This window comes from Ascaphus truei, chromosome 5 (assembly GCF_040206685.1).
Source record: "Ascaphus truei isolate aAscTru1 chromosome 5, aAscTru1.hap1, whole genome shotgun sequence".
Taxonomy (NCBI): domain Eukaryota; kingdom Metazoa; phylum Chordata; class Amphibia; order Anura; family Ascaphidae; genus Ascaphus; species Ascaphus truei.
In genome coordinates this window covers 266,845,529-266,869,657 of record NC_134487.1, presented here as the reverse complement: position 1 = coordinate 266,869,657, position 24,129 = coordinate 266,845,529, and the positions used below count along the sequence as shown (strand labels likewise).

Genomic DNA, 24,129 nt, shown 5'->3' with positions numbered 1-24,129 from the left:
GCCCACAGATGGTCTGTCCCCAGGCTATCTTGCTACCCAGCATACATTGGGATTTCCTTTTCCACCTTCCCCACTGGCTGAGTGAGTACCCTACTGTAACTGCTCTAGTGGCAGGATTACCCTTTTCACCTGTCCTTAACTACAAAGCACCCACAGAGAGACATTATCCAAACACCAACATCTCTTCACAAGTGCCTGTCTTTTATGCTGCTTTCCCCAAATAAAGTAAAGAAAAGATACAGAACTTGTTGTGCTTTGAAAAGAGGGCCGAGTTGAAGCTATCTGGGCTAATCATCTTACACATGACCCTGGCCTCCAGAATAGTGAAAAGGATACCGTGTGCTTTACAGACACTTACAGGAGCTGCTACTCTAGACTTTATGATAACACAAAGCAGCCTTTCAAACAGCAGCAGCTTTACACTGCCAGACAGGGCAGCAAGCTTTATACAGCAAACTGCACACAGCCTGCAGCCTTACAAATAAGCAAGCAGATTCACACTGGACTCAACCAGACAGTACAGCTTACAAAAAACTTGATTGCCTTTCTCTGTCTGAGTTCACCCTCTGCACAGCTCCATAGTGAGGGTTTACCATCTCACCTTACCCTGCGCACGTCCCCACGGCTAGCGCCACCAAGGGCCACGCCGCCCGTCACCCGCCAGGACACGGGTCAGAGCCACCGGACACCTGTGAGTACAGCTACGCTGAACGCTGCAGGACACCGCTCGGCATCATCTGAGACAGTCGCCCATCGCTGACACAGGTAAAAGACCGCACGCCACACGCACTGGCTAAATCACGCAGGAGAGTGATCACTCAGACACAGAGACCGCTGCGCAACTGCAACAGGCGCAGGCAGAAGCAAGGCCTAAACGGACAGTCACACTGACACAAAAGGCCCGCGAAAAATATGAGACTGACATTGGAGCGCACCACGCTAAATTAGAAAAGGCCTGGGAAAGAACCGCACTAGAGTTACGCAATGTTGTTAGTATTGGCGATAATGCACAACAGCTCGCGCAGACAATTATTCAAATAAAGTCTAACCACTCGTGCTACCAAGGGCTGTCAGAGACATACATCACCTACTTGACCAGAGCCAACACCGGCGAAAGCCTGCAAGAAAGAGACTTACAAAATAACATTGACCTTGCACGTGACAGCCGTGTGCAGACCGCTATCACAGACGCGCAAAGTGTGAGAAAAGAGCTCCTCCTGGAGACCGCGTCACAGCGCTCCAGCACATCAAGGCACTCATCAAGGTCAGCGAGATCAGCGCAATCTCACGCGTCAAGCGCAAGCGCAAACGCCACCAAGGCGCGAGCCACTGCAGAGGCCACACGTGCCAGGGCCGCATACGCTCAGAAAGAGGCAGTCATGAAATTAGAAAGGGCCCACTTAGAAGAGGAGGAGCAGGCAGCCACTGCCACCGCTGAATAGAAAAAGACAGAGGTGGGCGTCAACCTAGAGGCCCTAAATCAAGAGAAGGAAGCCGCCGCCATAGCCCAAGCTGAAGTCCTAGAAGCAGCCGCGAGACAGGACGGCGGGGAGCAACCATATAGACGGATAGCCTCAGAGAATCCAGCCCAATGCACTGAAGACTACGTAAGGAGCCTCTTCAGTGTAAACACCAGCGCACCATCTCAACACGGAGGGAGTGACTCCACAGACACCGAAGACTTGCTAGGTCCACGAGGAGAAGACGCTGTTCCTTCAATGGTACATGCTGCCTGGGACAGCTACAGCCGCAACAGTGATCCACACGCCAGCGCGCACACGGATGCACCACAACAGGCTCGCAATCCAGGTACACCCACATGGGAGAACACAGTCCCTCACACTGATCAGCAGTTACCACGCGTTCCCACCAAGGAAGAGGCGACCGCACGGACCCTCCCAGCAACTACCTCAGAACGGGACAAACACGCCGATGCCTCAGGCCTGACAGACATAGCCAAGTACATGATCCGGCGTGACCTGGTGCAAACAGGACTCATCAGCTTCGACGACCGCCCTGAGAACTACCGGACGTGGAAGTTCACGTTCAAAGATGCAATCAACAGCTTGGACTTCTCAGCAAGGGAGGAGCTCAATCTGCTATTCAAGTTCCTGGGGAATGAATCCAGGGAGCACGCGAAGAGACTTCGGGCGGCAAACGCGAACCAACCCCAAGTAGGTCTTGACCTAGTGTGGGAAAGGCTAGAAGAGTGCTACGCTAGCCCCGAAGCAGTCGAGGATTCGCTCTTCAAAAGAGTCGATAGCTTCCCCAAGATCACAACTAAAGATTACTCGAAGTTACGAGAGCTTGGGTACCTGCTGCAAGAGCTGGAGTTTGCAAGGAAAGACCATTCCTTAACAGGTCTCAATGTCTTGGACTCAGCTTGTGGAGTGAGACCCATCCTGGAGAAGCTACCCTACAACCTCCAAGAAAAATGGATTTCACAAGGCTCCAAATACAAAAGGGAGAAGCAAGTCGCCTTCCCCCATTCTCATTCTTCTTGAGCTTCATCCGCGAAGTGGCAAGGACAAGGAACGATCCCAGTTTCATCTTAGGTGCGCAAACCACACACAGTGCAAGCAGCCTGAGGACTGAGAGACCAGTGGCGAGATACGGTAACACCCAAACACCCATCTCGGTCCACAGGATGGATGTGCCTCCCACGACCCAAACTACTCCCGATCAGTCGGTCGCCGGAGACGAGAAACCAAGGGACCTTAACAAAGAATGCCCTATACACAAAAGGCCGCATCCGCTTAACAAGTGTTTCAGATTCAGAATGAAACCCATAGAGGAGCGAAAGAACTTACTCAGGGAATGGGGAGCTTGTTTCAAATGTTGTGCTTCCACAACTCATTTATTCAAAGACTGTAAAGAAGAAATCAAATGTACAGTGTGCGAAAGTGACAAGCACGTGACATCGTTACACCCAGAGGCGCTGACACTCCACCAACTCAACAACCCATCCTCCGTAGCGGAGCATGGCGGGGATGAAGGAGAAGGAGAGCCAACATCCGTCACATCTCAGCGCACCGAGGTTTGCGGAAAAGAAAGCGACAAAATGCCCTGCTCCAAAATATGCCTTGTCGCAGTGCACCCCCAAGGACAACCTGAGAAGGCTATTCGGATGTATGCAATCCTCGATGACCAAAGCAACAGATCATTGGCGAAGACAGAGTTCTTCAACTTGTTCAACTTACAAGACAATGCCTCACCCTACACCCTCAGAACCTGTGCAGGGTCAACTGAGTCAACAGGGAGAAGAGCAAGCGGTTACGTAATACGTTCGGTGGATAACAGAGTGAAGATAGCTCTCCCCACACTCATCGAGTGCAACCACATGGCTACAAACAGGGACAAGATTCCCACACCAGACGTGGCACGCCATTACCCGCACCTCAGAGAAATAGCCAACTACATCCTGCCGGTAGAACAAGGCGCCAAGATCTTGCTGCTGGTCGATAGGGACATCATGAGGGTACATAAAGTCCGTAAACAGCATAACGGACCCCACAACGCGCCATACGCCCAAAGACTTGACCTAGGATGGGTGATAGTGGGCAACGCGTGCACTGACAAAGAGCATGGACAAGACTATGTCGACGCCCGCAGAACTGTGGTAACAGAATGTGGGCACACATCTCTCTCTGAACCATGTCTTGGCCATCTCCAAGTGACAGAAGGGCCAAGTGAAGAGAAAAGACAAGGTCATACCCCTGAGATCAACAAAAACATCCTCACATCAGGGGGATGTGACAATGGCCTAGGATGCTTAGCGGTTCAGATAACCAAGGATGACGAGTCGACTCCACTGAAGGAAGAAAGTAACCTCCCAAAGGTGACCGACAAAGGGATCGTCCAAAAGACAAACAATCGGACGATCCTCTCGTGAGCAATGGACGGCTAAGACGTACAGTCGTCCCTCTCCACAGAGTATCAAGCGATAAAGCAGTCAGCTGTCATGGCTGGCATAACCGCAAAAGATTGCGCCCTACAGGTGAAGCCACAGTGTTAAAAAGACTGTCCTCTCACACGTCAAAAAAGAGACAGCCGCAAAGACATTTCACAAAGGGATTTACAAGGGCAAAAGAGACTGTTTTTCATCATGTCCAAGGAAAGAACAACCTCCTGAGGGCAGTCAACAAAGAGACACAAAAGCGTTTCACCAAATTACGTGGGGACGTCCTCGTGCAAGAGAAATGCACCGATGACCCACGGTGCACAGCGTTCCAGACAAGGGATTACGACAAGCAAACACTATCGAGGGAAGATAGAGGATTCCCGAAGTTAACAGTCAAGGAGCGCGTTAAAGACGGACCGGGCAGTTGGGTGAACCCGCTACCTTTGCGTTCACCAAAAGGACACCTCCCGAACAATAGAGAACCTGCCATCTCTAGGCTCACTTCGCTCCGCCGCAACCCACAAAGGGAGCCGGAGACCAAGGATCAAATTGTGGTCTTCACGCGGAAAAGATTCCTTAGCGGACACGCAGAGCCAGCGCCTTCACTGAAGGAAGGTACAAAATGCTGACACCTCCCATCATCTGGTGTTCACCACCATCAGAAACCCAGCCAGATCTGGGTAACGTTCAGCTCCAACGCTCAGCACCAGGAAGCCTCTCCAAACGGGGCACTACTCACTGGACCAGACATGACAACCAGTCTTCCAGGGGCGTTGATCCGCTTCTGCAAGGAACCAAAGGTCATCTCCTTCCGCCAAACGCCAGGTGATAGGGTGACAAACTACCACGACTGGCACATCCACGAGGTGATGCACTCTGTAGAGAAAACTACAGAGTCAAAGGGACTGTTCTCTCACAAAGTTGAAAGGAAACAGTGCCAGAGACTTTCACAGAAAGACATTGTGGTGAACCCAGCTAACCTGGACCGGTTCATCCACCCAACATCCTTTGCCAAAAGACTTTGCCAAGGGATTTCAATGCCAATGGTACCGGCCGGTATCACCTCGTTATGTGGACATGGACTTTGCATTATTATGTTATGTTTGTTTGCATTGCACATATGTTCCACACATTCAAGTTATATAGTGGTATCTCCAGATACCAGACGGGGAGTGTCATGGAACAAGAACTGCATTTCTGATTCACCCCCCTCTTTCCTTTGCAGCTTCTGCCTGTCAGTTCTTATTTTCAGCTGCATGGAGTTTGCACACACATACTGTGCCTGTGTGATATGTAACAATGTTGCATTTCTTGCCTCTGGGCATGTAATCAGTGAGCTGTTACTGCAGCCTCTGAGATCCTCACCAGAATGGGCTAGTCTGCTTTCTCCCCCTCTGCTCTGCCCACAGATGGTCTGTCCCCAGGCTATCTTGCTACCCAGCATACATTGGGATTTCCTTTTCCACCTTCCCCACTGGCTGAGTGAGTACCCTACTGTAACTGCTCTAGTGGCAGGATTACCCTTTTCACCTGTCCTTAACTACAAAGCACCCACAGAGAGACATTATCCAAACACCAACATCTCTTCACAAGTGCCTGTCTTTTCCGCTGCTTTCCCCAAATAAAGTAAAGAAGAGATACAGAACTTGTTGTGCTTTGAAAAGAGGGCCGAGTTGAAGCTATCTGGGCTAATCATCTTACACATGACCCTGGCCTCCAGAATAATTTGCATTTAACTCTGTTTATGGAATGCTCAAATCTCTGCACCCGTTGTACCACACTGCGGAATATGTTGTTGCTTTCCAAATAAACGATGATAATAATAATAATAATTTGAAATTGTTCATCTTTTCCAGATTGACGAAGATCAGGTGACACAAATGGATTTAGAAATCAGCATAATCACCACCTGGAAAGATGTTCAGGTACTGTAATGAGGACCTCAAGGTATCTTCTTGCACCCCACCCTATCTATTTAAAATGTGGGCACTTTAACCTTTTCACATTTCATTGTTTTGACTTGGAAAACCTGTAATGTCCAAAATGGCCATACAGTAAATTACAATATGCATTTAGCAAATAAAAAAATCACTTGTATCAGACAGGTCTGCAACCCTGCTTTTCCCCATTATCTCTTAGCATACAATGCGCTTCCACTGCAGCTAGGGATTCTGGGAAATGACATGCAAATGAGCATACAGTGTCACTTCATGTCCATTTTAACATGGATCCCCTATAAGCTTATAACTGCTGTATTACACCGCTTTTCAGCCTAGCCTGGGTTAAACAAGTGCCTAACCAGTAAAAGCATGCATTTATAGCATATGCATTTACAAATGTCGTGGGAATATTGCTCATAGACATCTGCTATGCAGTTGAATAAATGCAACAGCACATAGATTGCAAGTAGTAATAAAACTGTGTGTGACGTTGTCTTTCTCCTGGCAGCTGTCACAAGCTGGAGATCTAATTATCGAGGTTTACTTGGAAATGAAGTTGCCAGACTGTTGTGTCACCCTGAAGGTCAGTCATTCTGAAGTCACTTAAAATGTGTCACCTCTTAATTCACACAAACGTCCCTCATTAGCTCCATGATAAAGTTCAAGTAATCACTTCATTGTACATTGTTGTCATTAATTGACAGAGAACATGTGTACACTGGAGTTACAATGAACACAGCAGTCCTGCATCCATTTTTTTTTTAAACTAATGTATCTGCCGCATGCGAGTAGCTCTAATGAGAAATAATTACATAAGCCAAGGATTGATCCGTTTCCTGTGATTGATCGGCCAATATCCTGCTGTGTGGGGCTATCGAAATGGCAGCCTTCTGACTCGGCTGCAGTCTGTGAAATGCTGCAGCTGCCCGTTAACATTACATTACTAAGTGTAACACATTATTGTTATAGCTTTTAGCTCGACATTGACAGTCTGCTCCTGGAAAAACTGCAACAGATCGGTTTGTGATACTTTGTTGCCAGAGGGCAGAGCTCACAAAGGTGTGTGAAAGCCTGTTTCAAAAGAGGGAGTGGAGCTGACTTTATAAATGGTTGTTATAGCAACCAAAGAATGATTAGTACATTAAAAAAAATATTAAAATGGCATTAGGAGTTGACATTTTTGTTCTTCAAAAAATGCAATCAGTATTATCTAATACTAGAGAACTGATTTGTTTTTGTTTGTTTTTTAAACAAGATTTGAGATGTTTTGCTGCTAGTTGCTCTACTGCAATTTTCATTTTATTTTTGAATAGTAATTTTATTTAACTGTGGTTTAATTTTAAACTGTACCACTGAAAATACAGCCTTACTTAAAGAAAAATGGATTTTTACATTTGTAATGATTAAGTATCCGTGAAAAAGACAAATGCTTTAAAGAAGCAGTTCTGCCAAGTAATTTTTTTTTTTTTACATAGGAAGCAGGGGGTCTCCAGTAAGCATCTCGGATAGCAGGATGTCCCCAGCGTTAAAAAATAAACGAGGTTAATCTCCAGAGACCCCCTGCTTTCCACCTATATAGAAACATGGGGTTAGCTCCCTCTAATAGACGTACACAATCATGAGTTTTGGGGGATACTTTATCATTTTGCACATGAACAAAACATACTTGTAAAGTGAACTCATAACCACTTGAAATACGGATAATTCTGACACGGAGATGTTCCTTGAAGTACTGTAAGTTCACATTTAATAGGCTCAGTATATAACACAGGTGTTGTACAGCCTTTCGTAGACAAAGTAAATCAGCTGAAATGTTATAATAGTAGATTTATTTCAGACTTTGTGCTACTGAAGCTCAATCCTCATTTAACACCATATCCATGAAGAACAATTAGTAAGCTGCTGCATTGTATCACAATCTTCTCCGGCGCTAATTGAACTTTGCTCTATGAGTAACGCACAGCTGTAGCCAACGTCATCGCACCAGGTAAAGCGTTGCCCTGCGCCAAACCTGGCGCATCATTTAACACGACACCATTGAAAGAAACTAAGCTCTACCGAGCATCATTCAACGCGTTTAAAAAAAAAAAACAACAGTGATGCTTTAACGGGTCCAATAACTTTGGCTACATCGGTATGTACGGCACCACTCTTCATATCCACTCAATGACATTTAGTCCTGACATCATTCCCTCCCAGGTTTCCCCTGTTATGACAGCAGAGGAGCTGACCAATCAGGTTCTGGACATGCGGAATGTGGCGGGGAGCACGGACATCTGGCTCACCTTTGAAGTGTTGGAAAATGGTGAACTAGGTAAGTGCTTGAGCGGAAGAATTATTAGTGCCGCAAAGGGCGTATTGCAAAAGTAAATGCTTTCCTGTATGTATGTCCAGTAATATTAAATATGCAGCACCTTATGGTATGGGAGACCAGTAAGAATTTAGGGGGACATATTTTCTAAGCAGTCTTCTGTCATAAGAGACCTACCAGCTCTGGAAGACACAGCATAGCCCACGCCAGGGTTGTAAATGTGTCTTCCAGTGCAGGAATAAGTCTTGTGGAGCAGCACCGCTTAGTAAAATATGGGCCTTAATCCTTACTTCAAAGGATGCATTGCCTGTGTCTCTATAATTTGCATTTCCTTTATTTATTCATTTGCAGTTCTTCCCCCAAAAAAATCTAAATTAGTCATTTTTGGAGCGAATACCTACAAAGTAATGAATAATTTGGCATATAAATGTATATATATTGTGAAAATTAAGTTTTGTGTGAATGATCCCAATAGACTGCTTGCAGATGGGTCCAGGCTTACTGTTCCCGTGACAGTGTGCGAGATTACAGCTTTGTTAAAGATCAGCCAACATAGGGGCTCATGCAGAGAGCATAGATAAGGAAATAGCGCCATCTTCTGGCGAAAAAACTAGCCAGAAATCCTTAAACTCGGGAGAAAATGGCGCGATTTTTAAAAGTGCTCTGAAAAATTTTCAGAGCTGTAAAACTCGCCAAACTCGTGGCGAGAACCTGAAACTTGCCATGCTAATATAGCGTTGTATTCCAGAAGCTCCGAATCGCTGGAACACGCCAATATGTGCATTAGTATGGCGAGTTTCAAATAGCCAGGAAAAGTTGGCAATTTGCAGTTTTTTGCCGAAATGAGTTAACGACGTTCCCTGCATAACACCTTCACTAACGGCAAATCTGTGGCTATTTTACAGCCATTTTAAACTTTTTTAACGTTCCTCTCTGCATACTGTAAGCCCCATAATTATATGTGGGGATTATTTATGTGATTGCAATTCAGTATGTGTCCAGCAGATGGTGCACTGAATATCTTTTCCTATGTCCGCGCATGCACTGTCTGCAACGACACTCCCACTCCAGGACGTCCACCGCCAGCCAAGACGAGGGCTGTCAAATAAATAAATGCAACTTTTATTTCAATTTTATAATTCAATTATGAATTCCTACTTTTTACGTTTGTGAAATAGATGAATGAATGGTTCCTAGATTGTGGGACCCGTACTAGGGACGTAGGGAGAATGTATAATAGGCTGAAGAAGTACTTAACTGTCCAGTATGATACTGATACTCAGAAGCGATCGCGGGTCTGCTGCAAATTACAAATAAATGCCAGGGATTTACACTTGGGTTCGCAGGGCACCGAAAACAGTAATTGGCTACATCTGTAAATAGCATTATAGTGTGCAAGGATTCTTATTCATTGCTGGGTTCATTTATTGCTACAGAACGACCCTTGCACCCAAAGGAGAAGGTCCTGGAGCAGGCTCTGCAGTGGTGCAAATTGCCTGAGCCGAGTTCTGCCTTCCTGCTGGTAAAGAAGATCCCCATTGGAGAAGGAAGCTGCCTTTTCACGGGTAAATGAGAGATCGCGATCTTCGGGACACGAACAAATAGAGGTTTATGTTGAGATACGGCTCAGGTCGGCTAACGCCGTGCTTTGCGTCTCCCATAGGAACCAAGAGAGAAAGCCCAAAATGTGGACTGTTGAAGTGCAGGGAAGAGTTCCCCAAACTGCTGGGAAGTAAGTTCCAGGAGAGGTACTTTGTCATGAGGGATCGCAAACTGCTGCTGCTCAAAGAGAAAAAGGTACGGACATATAACAACCAGATATCCTGTGGCTAAAGGATACTTTACTGGGAACCACTCAGCTGCCATTTTGTTTTTAAATGACAAGCTTTGCTGATGTTGCCTAATTCTAAAGAGACTTTTACAAAACCTATTGCCCCATACTTACTAAGCGGTGCTATGAAACAAGACACCTAGGCCGGGAGTCATCAATGCGCGTTCCGTGCTATCGTAGGCGAATCGGCGCTATCTGCCATTGACTTTATTGGCAGGTACTGCCAATTTGGCAGCGATGGCTCGTACCGCGCTTTGATGACTCCCGGCCCCAGTGTCGCAAAACACTGTATGGCCCAATAACGTGAATGGACGTTTTCCCGTGCAGGAATGCATCCTACGTCTGTGCTGAAGCAGGGACAACTTAAAAACCTGACCTGTTACGGGGTCTTGAGGACTGCAGTTGAGAACCTCTGCTATACCCTGTTTTGGCCTATTGCTTCATATGTCAGAAAGAGTTAAAAATGCAGCTCATTGCACAAGAGGTACCAAAGGAAAAACTCACATTGATTCTTGTGGCATTCCTTTTCTTTGGTATGATGCTGTTTTTGCTCTGCTTTGCAATAGTTAGGAGACTTTAATAAATAGGCCCCCCAAGTGTTTTTCTTGGAACATATCCCTCTGAGACTTGGTTGAGTATGGAAGCTGTAATTGAACTTTTTGTTTTTGCCCTGCAGAGCGATAGGCCAGAGCGAGAGTGGCCTCTTGAAGGTGCCAAGGTTTACATGGGAATTCGGAAAAAGCTGAAACCCCCATCGCTGTAAGTTCTTTAAGCTCTATCTGCAGGCGGCTCCTCGGCGGGGAAGTGATTTGCATTGAGCTCATTTCAGCACGATCACACATGAAGAAATCTAACCAGCATGTCGATTGTTTGAGATGATTCCAAGGCTCATGAACAAACCAATAAGTGTGTAACACTTTGGGGACAGAGCCAAACAAAGAGTATAAAAGAAATGTGAATACTTAAGTAGCACCATGCTGCATCTGGGATTACTGATCATTCCTGTACATTTAAGTCAGGTTTGCAACCCATCACTGACACGCCACCGTGTTTCTCACTTTTGTAATACTTGTTTTAGTGGTATTTTTTTTATATATTTCGGCATTAAATGTTAAGTTTTACTATACGTATGGGGGGCTCCCACGAGAACTTCTTTCCTTGAGTGGAATTTATTTTTTGCTCTCGTTTTGGCTCATTTAGCACACAGTTCTCAGTGCTGCAGCCCTAATGACTGCAATATAATTATAACTATCATACAGGGTCCAATGTAGTAGGGACCTGTGAGCTGATCGTTTCCTTGTCTCGGTTTTGATTTTTGACTTGGGGGGGGGGGGGGCAGTCAATAAATCTCACACAGATTTGCCAAGTTTGGGCATGGACATGTTTTTAAAAATAAGGTGCCAGCTACCATGGGCTCTATGTATCAACGTCGAAATTTCAGCTCAGTCATTATTCTGTTGCAACCCGTGCTGAAAAATTCCAGCGACAGGCAGTGTCTATGTATTAATCTTAGTTGTGTGGTCAGAGGTTTTAGTCTTGCACACATTAATTGCTATAATGTTAGCAATACACTTGCGTTTAAAGTACCGGTGCTCCGTGGTTCAGGAAAAAACCTGCCTGGTGTATTCTCAGGATACATGTAAGTAAGTAGAGGATCCAGGGCATTTCGGATTTGCAAAAAAGAATTTATTCTATTAGTGGCACACAGTGCCACTTTTTTGCAAATCCGAAATGCCCTGGATCCTCTACTTACTTAATCTTTGTTGTGCTATTTTTTGGTATGTCTGCGTTGGTCTGCAACGAAATGAGAGATTTATGGATGAAGTGGGAAGAGCTGAGGGCGGAGTCGCATTTTGCATGTTGACACGAGTCTATGTATTAAGAAATGGGCGGTTTGTGTTACTTTACCTTGTTAGTTTTCTCTGCCAGCTTAACGGAAGCGAAACGAGTGTTTTTGGCACACAATAGCAGCACAGCAATATGTATGCACCAAATAAAAAAAATAAAAAAATGATATATATACATAAATTCATAGGGGGCACATTTTTTTTAACGCAGAAAAATCTGCGCATGCCGACGTGTTGATGCATGGACCCCCATATTGGTACTGAAGAAGCGCAGATTGTGCAGGCTCTGTATGTACAGAGGTTTCAAAATCTCTCAAGTCTCTTCTTCCTTTGTACTGAAGCACCTTTAAATTAGGTCAATAGGCTTCTATCCTTTACAGCAGGGGTGCGCAAATGGGGGGGGCGCACGTCCCAGGGGCGGCGCAAGAGTTTTTTGGGGGACGTGGCGGTTATAGAGGCCCTACGCTCCTCAGCACGAGGCCTCTGTAAACTCACTTACCAGGCTTCGGTCCACACGTCTCCATGGCGACGGGCGTCAAATGACGCTGCGGGGTCATGTGACATGACCCCACGGTGTCATTTGACGCCGCATTATAGGCAAAGGGGGGCGCGACCAAGGGGGGCGTAGCGCAGGAAATTAGCACACCCCTGCTTTACAGTGTGTCTCCAGATATTCAATGTGTTGAATAAGAAGTTTATACAGCTTATTCCAGGTTATTTCACAGTTTAAAGCAACAATACTGGTTTCATGTATAGTTTTTTTTATTTTCTTATTACAGTATGGAAGCAGAGGGTCTGCAGAGCTTAACTGTGTTAATTTCAGCTCCAGGACCCCCTGCTTTCAGAGATACTTACCTCCGTAGTAGCTGCTGATATCTACTGGGAACCTTGTGCCTAAGGAAATGGCGGTGTTTTCATGTCCCGCGTGACAATAGGAAGCCGTGACGTCATTCCTTGCGGCTTCCCGTTGGCCCGTGTGACCTGGGAGCTGAATTTAACGCAGTTCAGCTCCGGACACCCCTTGCTTCAACCCTGTAATACAAAAAAAAAAAAAAAAAAACAATAAATGAAACCTGTAATGCTGCTTTAAGTACACTATAATATTTGGGTGTATTTGTCTTGAATATTCGTTTTAATCAACATGACTATCTGACTTTCAAAGATTTCTATGTGCACTTGGATAGGAAGCCATGTGTCTGCACTTCTGTTACTAAGAGACTTTTGCACACGATGAGGATAATATTTTCCCTGCTTTATCTACACAGGTGGGGCTTCACAGTCTACCTGGACAAGCTGCAGCTGTAAGTGCTCTCTGTTGTGGCTTTTCTCTGTCCACTCATGGTGAATTGTAATGTTTTGCCTCTCAGTCCACTCACTACTGAGAGACTGGAGCAGACACGGGCATAGGCTTTGCGGGGCCCAAAGTGGCACGCTGGCAGCAGCAACCTCCCTGTGAAAAAAAGTTAAGGGGACTTACTTTGAAGAGCGGTCCTCCTCCGGCAGCATCGCGGCATCAGTTGACTTCGGTCACCATGGCAACGCGATGCTACAGGATGTGGCCTCCTCCGGAGAAGGGTACGGCACAATGAGCTGTCTTTAAAGCGGCAGTCCATGCCGGCGGATTTCACTGCGAATTGTTTTATTTTTTTATATATACCATTTAAGCGGGGAGCCCCTGCTTCTGGAGATACGTACCTCCAAAGGGGTTGCGAGTGGCCGCGCTCCTCAGCTACCAAGGATCACAATATGTCTGCTGTTCAAAGATTGAGCCCTGCGGACCAATACAAAGCTATGATGTCATCAGTGCAGCTTCCTATTCCCCCATGTGACGCAGGAGCTTTAAACTTTAAAGCCCTGCTTGCTGATCCGGAACAGCTACCAGCACCTATTTCAAAGGTATATATCTCTGGAAGCAGGGGGTCACCAGAGCTGAAATTAATGGGGTTCAGCTCCGGAGACCCACAACTTCAATTATATTTCTATATAATAATAAATAAATAAAAACACCAAAAAATTGGCCGCCATGGATTGCTCCTTTACATCTTTACTTAGATTTAAACACGCATGGTTTTAGTATTTTAAAATTTTAACAAACATGTTCTTTCTACACTTATTCTTATATTTATTTTATATACTGTTGCACTTCTGAGATATTTGCTATTATTTGGTTGGCCTATCTCCAGTGTTAGACATTTAATAAGTAACATTGGTGTTAAGTATAACATAGGGTAGCTTATCAAGAGATAAACGTTTGTGGGATGAGTAAATACTGTAGTTATTTAGTAAGGATGTCCTTGTGTATATGTACTATTAAAACTAATTGGGTTAGTGCTTTCCTCTGACCCACTATTAATGTATTATGATTTCTTATCCCAGTGAGGGACCTACCTATAGATTTCAGGACTTTAACTCCCCATCAGTTTCCTATTCATATCTGTCTCCCTCCATCAAAGCACTAAACACCAAATCAGTTTCAGTGTGATTTCCTTAACCTTTGGGGCAGATACAATTACCAAACCACGCCACGTTTTATGATTGAACTGCTAAGGTACACTGCAGTGTTTGTAACAGCCATGATTACAGGTGGTCTGTAAAGAAAAATGTAACAATGTTTAGGAACAGCTGATAATATGTGTTTAAAGGTTTTCTTAAATAAATGAGAACTGATTTGAAAGAGAAGCTACTGACTGAAGCTACTGTAGAGTTCTCTAAAGCCAGCATACTGTTTTTTGCTTCAAAGATCTCTATCTGGACTCCAAATTCTAGATCTAAAAACAGCACATTAATTTATCAACTGTGAGCACATTCACATGTCTCAGACAGATCTGCAACCCTGCTTTTCCCCATTATCTCTTAGCATACAGTGCTTCCACTGCAATCCAGGGATTCTGGGTCATGACACGCAAATGAGCGCTCACCATGCGTCACTTTTTGCTTCTTGTCAATATTAACATGGACCCCTATAAGCTTATGCCTGTCGTATTACATTACGTATTACATTTCAGCACAGCCTGGGTTAAAGAAGTGCATAGCTAGTAAACCTGCTCACGGACAGCTGTTTAGACCTAAAGTGCATGCTGACAGGTGTATCCTTTTGAATCTGCAGGTGCCTGTGCTGTGCAGGGCAACCAGAGATGTGGGATTGGATCACAAGTATTCTGAAGACTCAGGTACTGACAATAAACAGTTTTAATCGAGAAGACACATAACCAGCGACCAACCAGTGAGTAACAGTATGGCCCCTGCTTAAAAATGGTTTACTTGCATCAAATGTAAGAAGCTTGTTAATCCTGTTTTTTCCATGTTTCGCTCCTCCCTTTCCACGCCGATAAAGGGAAAAAAGGACAGGGGCACTAAGTTTGATGCATGAGAAATATAATAAGCGCGTTATGTAACTTCTCTATAACTCATTTTTTACACTTCCAAGGTTGAAGACTAACAAACACTGGGGGGAAACCCCAGAATCAAAGTACATTGGTATAGTAACATTGAGAGAGACGGGATAAAAATGTCTTTCCTAGGGGGCAGCTTCACGAAAGGGTGATAGCCGCAATTGCACGTTAACTGCCATTCAATTGACGTGTGACCGCAGCTATCACACGTTTGTGAATATTCCCCACAGTGGGAGTTAATGCTGTGTATATTTTTCATAAGGAGTCACACTGAATTGAATACAATGTCAAGGCAGTTCTAGTGTCCCAGCATCGATAACAAGCAGCTGTCACCTTCGTCTCATCCTGCAGCACGATGATATGCGTCCTGTGATCCTCCGACGTCACTCCTCCTCGGACGTGACCAAGCAAAAGTTTGGCACAATGCCTCTGGTTCCGATCCGCGGTGATGACACAAACTCCACCATGGTCTCTGCTAACCAGACACTGGTGAGTCTGCTGAGGCTTTGGGTTGGATATACTTGTGGATGAATATATTTTAGTTTATTAGATGGACAGTAAATATAAAATACTTTTTCTGATGTCTGTTTTTTAACATGTGAAGCTGGCTGTGGATGTGCACATTTTCAGCATCCTGTACATTAATCCCAGATGTTGCTTGTTCTCCCAATTCCCACTGTCTTTGTTAGCTTTCCCACTTAGGCCCAGACCCACAAAGCTCTCTCAAGTCACTTACTGTGACATTAACCTACAGTAAATAAACATCACGATAAGTCTGTTAAGGTTAAAGTGGGGACTTAACGCTAAACTAGTTAGGTGATGCCACAGGCCTCGTCCCCACTGCTCACACGACGGTGTGTGCGGCACGAACAAGATCTAGCCCTCTACGTGGCTAGCTCCAGTCAGTGCGTGCGCGCACTTGATCAACCGTGAGTGGCACCACTACATTTTGAGAAGTCAAGAACGTCACGGCGGCAGTTCAGCCAATGAGAACGAACCAGCCGCATGACCTCATGGCTGCGCCCCCTCCACGCCTCAGATCCTCAGATGGCTCGGCTGAAGGCCGTTACTCTTGCGCGCTCTCACTGGGGCTGTAGCCTAAGCTTTGCTGTACTCAAATCCAGACCCTGAAATAAGGCTTTTACAGGGTCTGGTGTAACACCACAATTAGGTGTGATTAAACTACATAGCATTACTTCCCAGTGTTATTGCTCTCTCCTATCTTCTTTTTCTCAACATGAGTTAAAGACGTATTTTTTGGTTTGGACAGGAGTAACGCTAAGGCATATTTACTGTCACGTTATTGGAAGATAATGCAACATTATACTCCAAAAACTGGCTGTTTTGTTAATATGCATATTTTAATCACACGTGGAACAGCTGTTGCTTTTTCATATAAGCTTTGAGGGAACATAATGTCCGTTCTTGTTTTAGATAAAGTCACGTTATAAGCCCTGATATAACGGAGCTTTGTTGATCTAGAATCTGGTTGTGAATATGCAAAGAGCACAGGAAATGTGCCGTTCTGAACTTCCTCGCTCCTTCAGGGATACACCGAAAACTTAAGCCAATAACTTTATTAGGCATTGTGTAGCCAGGTCTGCATTAAGGAAGTAAAGAGCCTGTTGCTCATTCAAGGTCTGGTGAATTAGCTTGAAATTGAGCGATTGCTTTGCAACCGGAAGAGCCCGGACGTCTGCTCCAGGTACAGGGCAGACAACTGTGTCCAGGAACTCAACTGTTTCCCCATCTTTTTGATACCCATAAAAGTAGAAATGTTATGATTGAATATATCAATTGTTGTGACTTTCACTTCAGTAACATGCATTCCTTTAAAGAGAATGAAACCTACCAGCATTGCCTTTGTCCTGCTTCCATTTGCTACAGTCTGTAAAGGCTCTGTTGTCTCAGCAAATACATGTCTAATAAAGATACAGGCATACCCCGCATTAACGTACGCAATGGGACCGGAGCATGTATGTAAAGTGAAAATGTACTTAAAGTGAAGCACTACCTTTTTCCCACTTATCGATGCATGTACTGTACTGCAATCGTCATATACGGGCGTATCTGATGTAAATAACGCATGTGTAACAAGCTCTATAGTCACCCCACTTGCGCACAGCTTCGGTACAGGTAGGGAGCCGGTATTGCTGTTCAGGACGTGCTGACAGACGCATGCGTGAGCTGCCATTTGACTACTGAGCGAGATGTACTTACTCGCGAGTGTACTTAAAGTGAGTGTCCTTAAACCGGGGTATGCCTGTATATTCTTGGTGTCTTTCATTTATTCATTGAGGAACACGCAATGCAAAATCAAGAGCCCAGCTCTAAAGAAGGAGTTCTAACACCATTCATAGGGGTTAGTCAGAGATGCCAAAGAAACCTTGTGCCTCTTATTAAAAGTGTTTAGCAATTACGCCGTTTGTGTCATTTTACAGTTACTGATTTTTATTAATCTACTATTACTGGACCAGCAGATCTTCATGAAGATAACACTTTGGAACAAATTATTGGTCTATATGAATTCTACTATTGTGGGTTAGAGAGTCTTATTCTGAAGTACACTGAACTTCAGACATAAGGATATGGCACTCTACATCAGTGTTTTTCAACCGGGGTACACTGGGGTGTCGTGAGATCAAAAGAGTCCTGTGGGATTTCTACGATGTCCCAGAGCAGGGTGAAAGCAGGGCAGTTGCTTGGGGGCTGGGCAGTTTCTTTCATGCTGATTGGCTACAGTACCCAGCGGCAGCCAATCCAGAGGAGGTGTCAGGAGCCTGGGGGCAGGGCCAACCAGAAGAGGAAGCAGCATGGGCAGGAGAGAGGTGCGAACAGAGGGACTGTCCTGTTTATTTTTGCTGTGACTGTCGCTCCTGTTTATTTTTCTATAACTGGCTATCTGTCCTGTTTGTTTTTGCTGTTACTGTCCTGTGTGCGTGTGTGCGTAGTGGTCATCCTCTGTGTGTCTGGGTGTAGGTGTCTGTCCCGTCTGTCCCGTGTGTGTGTGAAGCTGTTTGCAGTATGGTAAGGGTGTCTGCAACTATTATGAATAGGGGAACCTAGAGAGAAAAAGGCTGAGAACCACTGCTCTATGGTATAGAGCTGCTTAGCTTGTGTTCATTGGAGCATTCACTTGTATTTAATGTCACAATTAGCATATTTCATGGAATCCTTATCACCTTTCTTCTGCTTGTCCTGGTCGTTTTCAGTGCATTCATTTAGTAAAGAAAATGCAAAAAGCTTAGTTAAGAGGGAAACATATATTGTGAATTACTGTGGGTCTGAGCATGGCTAGCACCCTTCTCATTTCCCTCCAGCCCAGCATCTCATGAATAAATAATGGTTGCCCTGTTCCCTTTGTCAGTTAACAAAAGAGCAACCTGAGTGGGTAAGAGAAGAAACAGGTATTCCTTTTCCATGAATCATTCATTTGAGTATTTGGTGCTATTTTCCAAAATATTAAAATGCATAACTGCTGTATGCAATCAACAAAAAAGAAAAGTGGTTATTATATTTATATGGTAAGAATATAAGGATACTTTTGATTTCTTTAGCTCAATTTCAGCCTGACAATGAAAACAGTTTGAATTGTTTTTTTTGAAGCCAAACTGGCAGTATATTGCTTGCTATCTGTGATTTCTCTGACTGCCCTTTTCCTTCCGTTTGTCACAATATATTTAACTATATGCTCATGTCCCGTCTCCTTCCTGGTTCCACTCTCCTTGTCCTTTTATTTACATTTTTCCTTTACTTGCTTACTTTTTCCCCAACTTTCTTTCTGTTTCTCAGCGCCGTCTACACACACGAAGGACTCTGTCCATGTTCTTTGTAAGTATCCACATTGGGGCTTAGCATGTTTCTCTGTAATGATTTGCACGTTCATGTTATTGGGGCCAAATATAACAACAGAACCTGCTCTAATTCCTGATACATTTATTCTCTCTTCCCAGTCCGTGTGAAAGATTCTAACTCTGGGTCTGTGACTATTAGTTTAGCAAGGGTCAAATATAAAGAAAATACAAGATCAAGTTAGAGAAACACTAAGTCTAGATACATCAACCTCCGGTAAGCCAAAAATGCGGGACTATCGGCAAAAATCCGTGTTATTTTTATGGTGCAATACATCAATGTTGCACCGCTACAAATAACACATTTTTACCATGACGATAAATATATCGAGACCGGCATTAAAATGATTAAATACTGCAGTTTTAATCAGGTTGATGCCATACATCAAGTCCCGATATTTATCGGAACCGCGGTAACACCAATAAATATTGCATTTTTTCATCACCTACTAGAGGCTGGTGTTGGCCATTATATATACATGGGCAAGATATCATAAACCAACATGGAATAGATGATAAACAAATAAAATACATTACAGTACATATTAACATAGTAGTCCAAGTGGTTAGCTAGTCATGGGTTTCCATGACTAGCTCACCACTAAGGGTTAAAAAGGGATTCAACTTCACTAGCTACCCCAATTGACTATCTCAATGGCTAGTAAAGCATTACTACTGTATGCAATGCTTTACTAACCGTTAAGGCAAACATGGGGTTATCCAATACCACCACCCCGCCTGGGGGCCTAACCACCCTCCTCCGGGGAACTAGCCCTATCACCCACTTCTCCTATCCCCCACCCCTTCTAGACTAATGACCAAAAGTCGTATTAGCCAAATGTGGCGTATAGGGCTTTTGGCCATTCAAAAAAAATAAATGCATTGCGCGTAATATTTTTTTAATGTAAAACATTAACACATTGATTGACACTATGGCTAACTAGGCCCTCTCAATGAGGGCTTAGATAACCACATTGGCAATCAATGGTGACCTGTAATAAAAATTGGGTTAATTACCCCACCCTGGATGAAGGCTGCCCTCACCTTAAGGGCTGAAGCCATCTGGAACCAATCCAACACAGAGCCGGTGCCCAACCATAAATTAAAGCCATAAAGCAATCCAAGACTTGGTGGCCACCAAAAAAAAAAGCCATAAAAAAGAATCCAAAATCCAATGGCATAAACAAAAAACAACCATAAAAAAGGAATCCAAAACCCTATTTGTAATCCAAGGCCATCGATCCTCTTCTCTGTTGCTTGAATAATCTTCTTTTGTCAGTTTTTCTCCTTAAAAGCGGTCTTCTTTCTTTATATTCTTCAGCACATGATGTGACCCCGTAAAGATTTACGGTCTTCTGCGAGAGCCTAGGCCTTTTATAGGGATCTGGGCCATCCGAGAAGACGTGTCACAGAAACACGTGATTCACTTCCTTCTCTTTAAGATGGCATCACAGTTTGGTTGGAAAAATCTGTGATGCCTTTTTTAAGAGAGGGAATCACATGGTACATCAAGCAAGCTAATTGGTTAATGTACCATGTGTTCCAGGGCACTTCTGTGATGGCCCAGGCCTGTGCTCTAGCAGAAGACAACGTCTTTAACGGGGCCACTTCCAGTGGTGAAGAATACAGCTGAAGAAAGAGGACAGCTTTTAAGAAGAAATACTTACCAAAGAAGATTCTTGAAGGTCTTCAAGGAACCCATATCGCAGGCCACAGATGGCCTTGGATTACAAATAAACCATTGGGCCGTGGATTATTTTTTATTGTTGTATTTTTGTCTATGCCATCGGATTGTAGATTATTTATGTATTTTATTGTGGGTGGGGGAGCAAATCAGTCCTTGTATTGCTTTATGGCTTTTCTTTAATGTTGGGCACAGCCCTTTATTGGATTAGTTCTGTGGTGCTTCAGCCCTGAAGATGACGACCTTCATCCAGGGTGGGGAAAGTAACCCCATTTTTGTCACAGGCTTCCATTGTTAGCCACATTTGCAATCTAGCCCCCCATTAAGAGGGCCTAGATAGCCACAGTATACATGTGCTTATGTTTTAAGTGCTTTTATAAAAAAAAAATTGAATGGCCGAAATCCGTATTAGCCACGTCTGGCTAAGAGGGTTATTGGCCATTAATCTATAGGGGGGGATTCTTGGGGGTGGAGGTGTGGGAGAGGGTGGGTAATGGGATAGTTAGGCATTAACTCCTTGTTTGCCTTAGCGATTAGTAAAGCTTTACTAGCCACTAAGGTAGCAACAGGGCGTAGGTAGTGTAGGTTGATTGTGCATTAACCTTTTGTTGCCTGTGCTATACCTTGGTAGCCTCAGACAGCGAAGGGGTTAATGTAATTTTTGCCATAGGGTACTGTAAGAATTGATATTATAGAAACCCTATGGTAGAAATATTAGTAATGCGATCACGAACATTGCGGTCATTCACCAGGTGCAATATTTTACCCATAGTGGCAATACAGGAATTAATGTGTTATTAACGGTCATGTTAATTCCCACATCGCGACTATGGGTAAAATATTGAACCCCGTAAATTATTAACGCAAACTTGATGACTTCGATCATCCGGGTGCAATATTAACTCCATTTTAACGGAGTTTGATGTATCTAGGCCCAAGCACACCAACATGACACAGATCAGATCTAATGTGCCTGAATATGATTGTATATAGATATCATCTACCTTTTCTACTAAGAACACCTTCTTACTTTACGTTTAAGTGTTACTAATACTAATTTTTAATGTTACTACAGTAATACTAATTATCTTGGTGACCCATTATTCTTTTTTTTAAATATGAATGAAAAAGAAAGCAGCTCTTCATATTTAGGAACAGTGGGTTAGCTAGGAGAGTATGACATATACATGCATCTATTAAAACTAATTTAATCCTAATATCAATACCTAATGTACTTACTGTAGCATGTTTTTATTTTGTGTACTTCTCCATTACACTTTTGTTGTATTCATTCATCTGCACGTACGACTATGCCTTACAGAATTCTTGTAAAAGCTTATTTTATATACTGTAGCTTGGCAACCTATATTTTCTAAACATACCTCTGTCTTTCGCTAGCCCATGAAGATGCACCAGGACTCATTTGAGGAGCTACAGGAAAAGCAAAGCGATGAGTTTGAGCCTGTTTACGAGGAGGTGGACTGCAACCTTTTAGCAGAACGACAACAACTGCCTCCTCCTTTAGACCGAACGAAGAAGCCCACTCTTAACCAGGACCAGATAAAACATACCATGCAAACACCACCAGTCCCAAATAAGACCTGTTCTCCTGAAAGGCCAGAAAGGGCTGACTACATTAAGACTCACTCTCTAGATAGAAACGTTTGTGTGGACAGTTTTAAGACTATCCATGGTGACAACATAACAACATCCATGCCTGATAGGGCAATTGGTGCAAGCCTTGCAAAAACGGCGTCTCTTGAACGGCAGCTGGAGCCAAACCGATCTCAGGCAGGTACTGTAAGAAGCCAAGGAGGAAAGAGTGCACTGGACTTGAGTGCTTTGCCCCCACTGTTTTTTGAGCCGATTCCCTCCTCGGACTCGTCCAAAAGTTCGGTGGGGAAAAAAACGACGCCTCTGCAAATGCAGGATAAACTGCTCCAGGAACTCAACACTATCATTCTCAAGAAAAATGAGACGGGGTCAGGGACGGGGCAACAGGTCACGTGACCAAGGGCAGTGGAGATCTATGTGGTTTATGGGACCACTTATAGACTTATGCTGGTGTCCTAGTATATCTTAATACAAACCATATAGAAGACTCTGGGAACAAAAGTGCGAGATGGAAACATGCACTGCAGCTTGGGCTAAATCTGGCTGCTATGAGATGAGCAGTTTGTAGTTTGACTCCTGTTTTTTGCAGTCTAAATACACAATTAGTAAAAACAGTCATTCATATTTAGGTATGTCCCATGACATTTACCATGCTTCAGCATAAAGCAAAACAGAATATGGCATTTAAAATCTAAAGAGTCTTCTTAAAGAAGAATCTAAGTGGTCGTGTGTTAATTGTATTTAATTATGGAACTACTAAGTTATATTTTGTGTAATAGGAAGGAGCTTTAGAGATCGGTAATGCACTCAGTATCATATTATAGCACCACATGTTTTAATTGGGGCATTTGCTTCTGCTTGCACATAAATGGCTGCTTTAAAAAGATACAAGTAATGGCTGGAATAAAGATGGCATATATGTATCTATAAGATATCTTATATGTGAGCCACTGTTTAAGATGCTGGCGACCAAGATTCAAGGGTGATATTATCTTTAAAAAAAGTTTTGGAAAAAGAAACAGGGAAGCTGTATACGCATAAAATTACTGAGCTTATATGTACACTGATACACAGTAATTGGGTAACAAACCCATTTTTCCTCATTGAGGAAATGGTAATGTTTTATATTCACAATTATCTAATATATACAAGCAGATATATTTGGATTGTACCAAAAAAATGAATAAAGATAAGTTGCCAGACAGATTCTTCAACCCCTTGAGTGCCGTAGGGACCTCTGACCCACGCCGTCATGTGACCGCTCTCACTGGTGACTGAAGGGGAGGAATCCTCCTTTCGTTCCACTAAGTGTCAGATCGTGTGAAGCACAGAACCCGATCTCCCCATGAACAATGTAGATGGAGTCCCAGGCCCCATGACATAGTAGCTACGTCCAAAGGGCACCCAACAGGTTAAAATACCATTTGCAATAAATGTAAATATCGCGCAGTATACCAGATGTTGTGCCTTTCATTTGACTTAAGAATTGGACTGTTTATAATGTTAAATAGTTAGGCTGTTTGTTAATGAGCCGTGTGTTTTTGTGACTTTCTAAACTATGGGTCTTGCATTCATATCTCCCTTCAAAACCAGGAATTCAGCTTGTTCTATGCAAACCTGAAATAATCAAATGTTCCGGGTGGCAAGTATGACCAATGCTTTATGGATACAACTTAATGTAAATATATTCCAATTTCAACCTAAAATCAACGTGCCCTTCAGGGTTAATTATCTGTCTATAAGCCAACCATTGAAATA

The 24,129-nt window shown here is 43.8% G+C and overlaps 1 protein-coding gene across 4 annotated transcripts in view; it reads left to right on the top strand.

The window, feature by feature from the left end:
• Window positions 1-23,823, top strand: part of ARAP3 (ArfGAP with RhoGAP domain, ankyrin repeat and PH domain 3) — a 131,495-nt gene extending 107,672 nt beyond the window's left edge. For 2 of the 4 annotated variants that reach the window (XM_075602012.1, XM_075602013.1), the window contains exons 24-34: window positions 5,758-5,826; window positions 6,350-6,424; window positions 8,041-8,155; window positions 9,589-9,717; window positions 9,816-9,949; window positions 10,660-10,742; window positions 13,096-13,131; window positions 14,937-15,000; window positions 15,574-15,711; window positions 19,015-19,053; window positions 22,156-23,823. In XM_075602012.1, coding sequence (XP_075458127.1) covers window positions 5,758-5,826; window positions 6,350-6,424; window positions 8,041-8,155; window positions 9,589-9,717; window positions 9,816-9,949; window positions 10,660-10,742; window positions 13,096-13,131; window positions 14,937-15,000; window positions 15,574-15,711; window positions 19,015-19,053; window positions 22,156-22,767 — 1,494 coding nt within the window. In that variant the 3' untranslated portion in view covers window positions 22,768-23,823. Of the gene's footprint in view, window positions 1-5,757; window positions 5,827-6,349; window positions 6,425-8,040; window positions 8,156-9,588; window positions 9,718-9,815; window positions 9,950-10,659; window positions 10,743-13,095; window positions 13,132-14,936; window positions 15,001-15,573; window positions 15,712-19,014; window positions 19,054-22,155 lie in introns of those variants that run through there. The other 2 variants (XM_075602014.1, XR_012801847.1) reach the window with 2 other exon arrangements.
• Window positions 23,824-24,129: the final 306 nt, after the last annotated feature.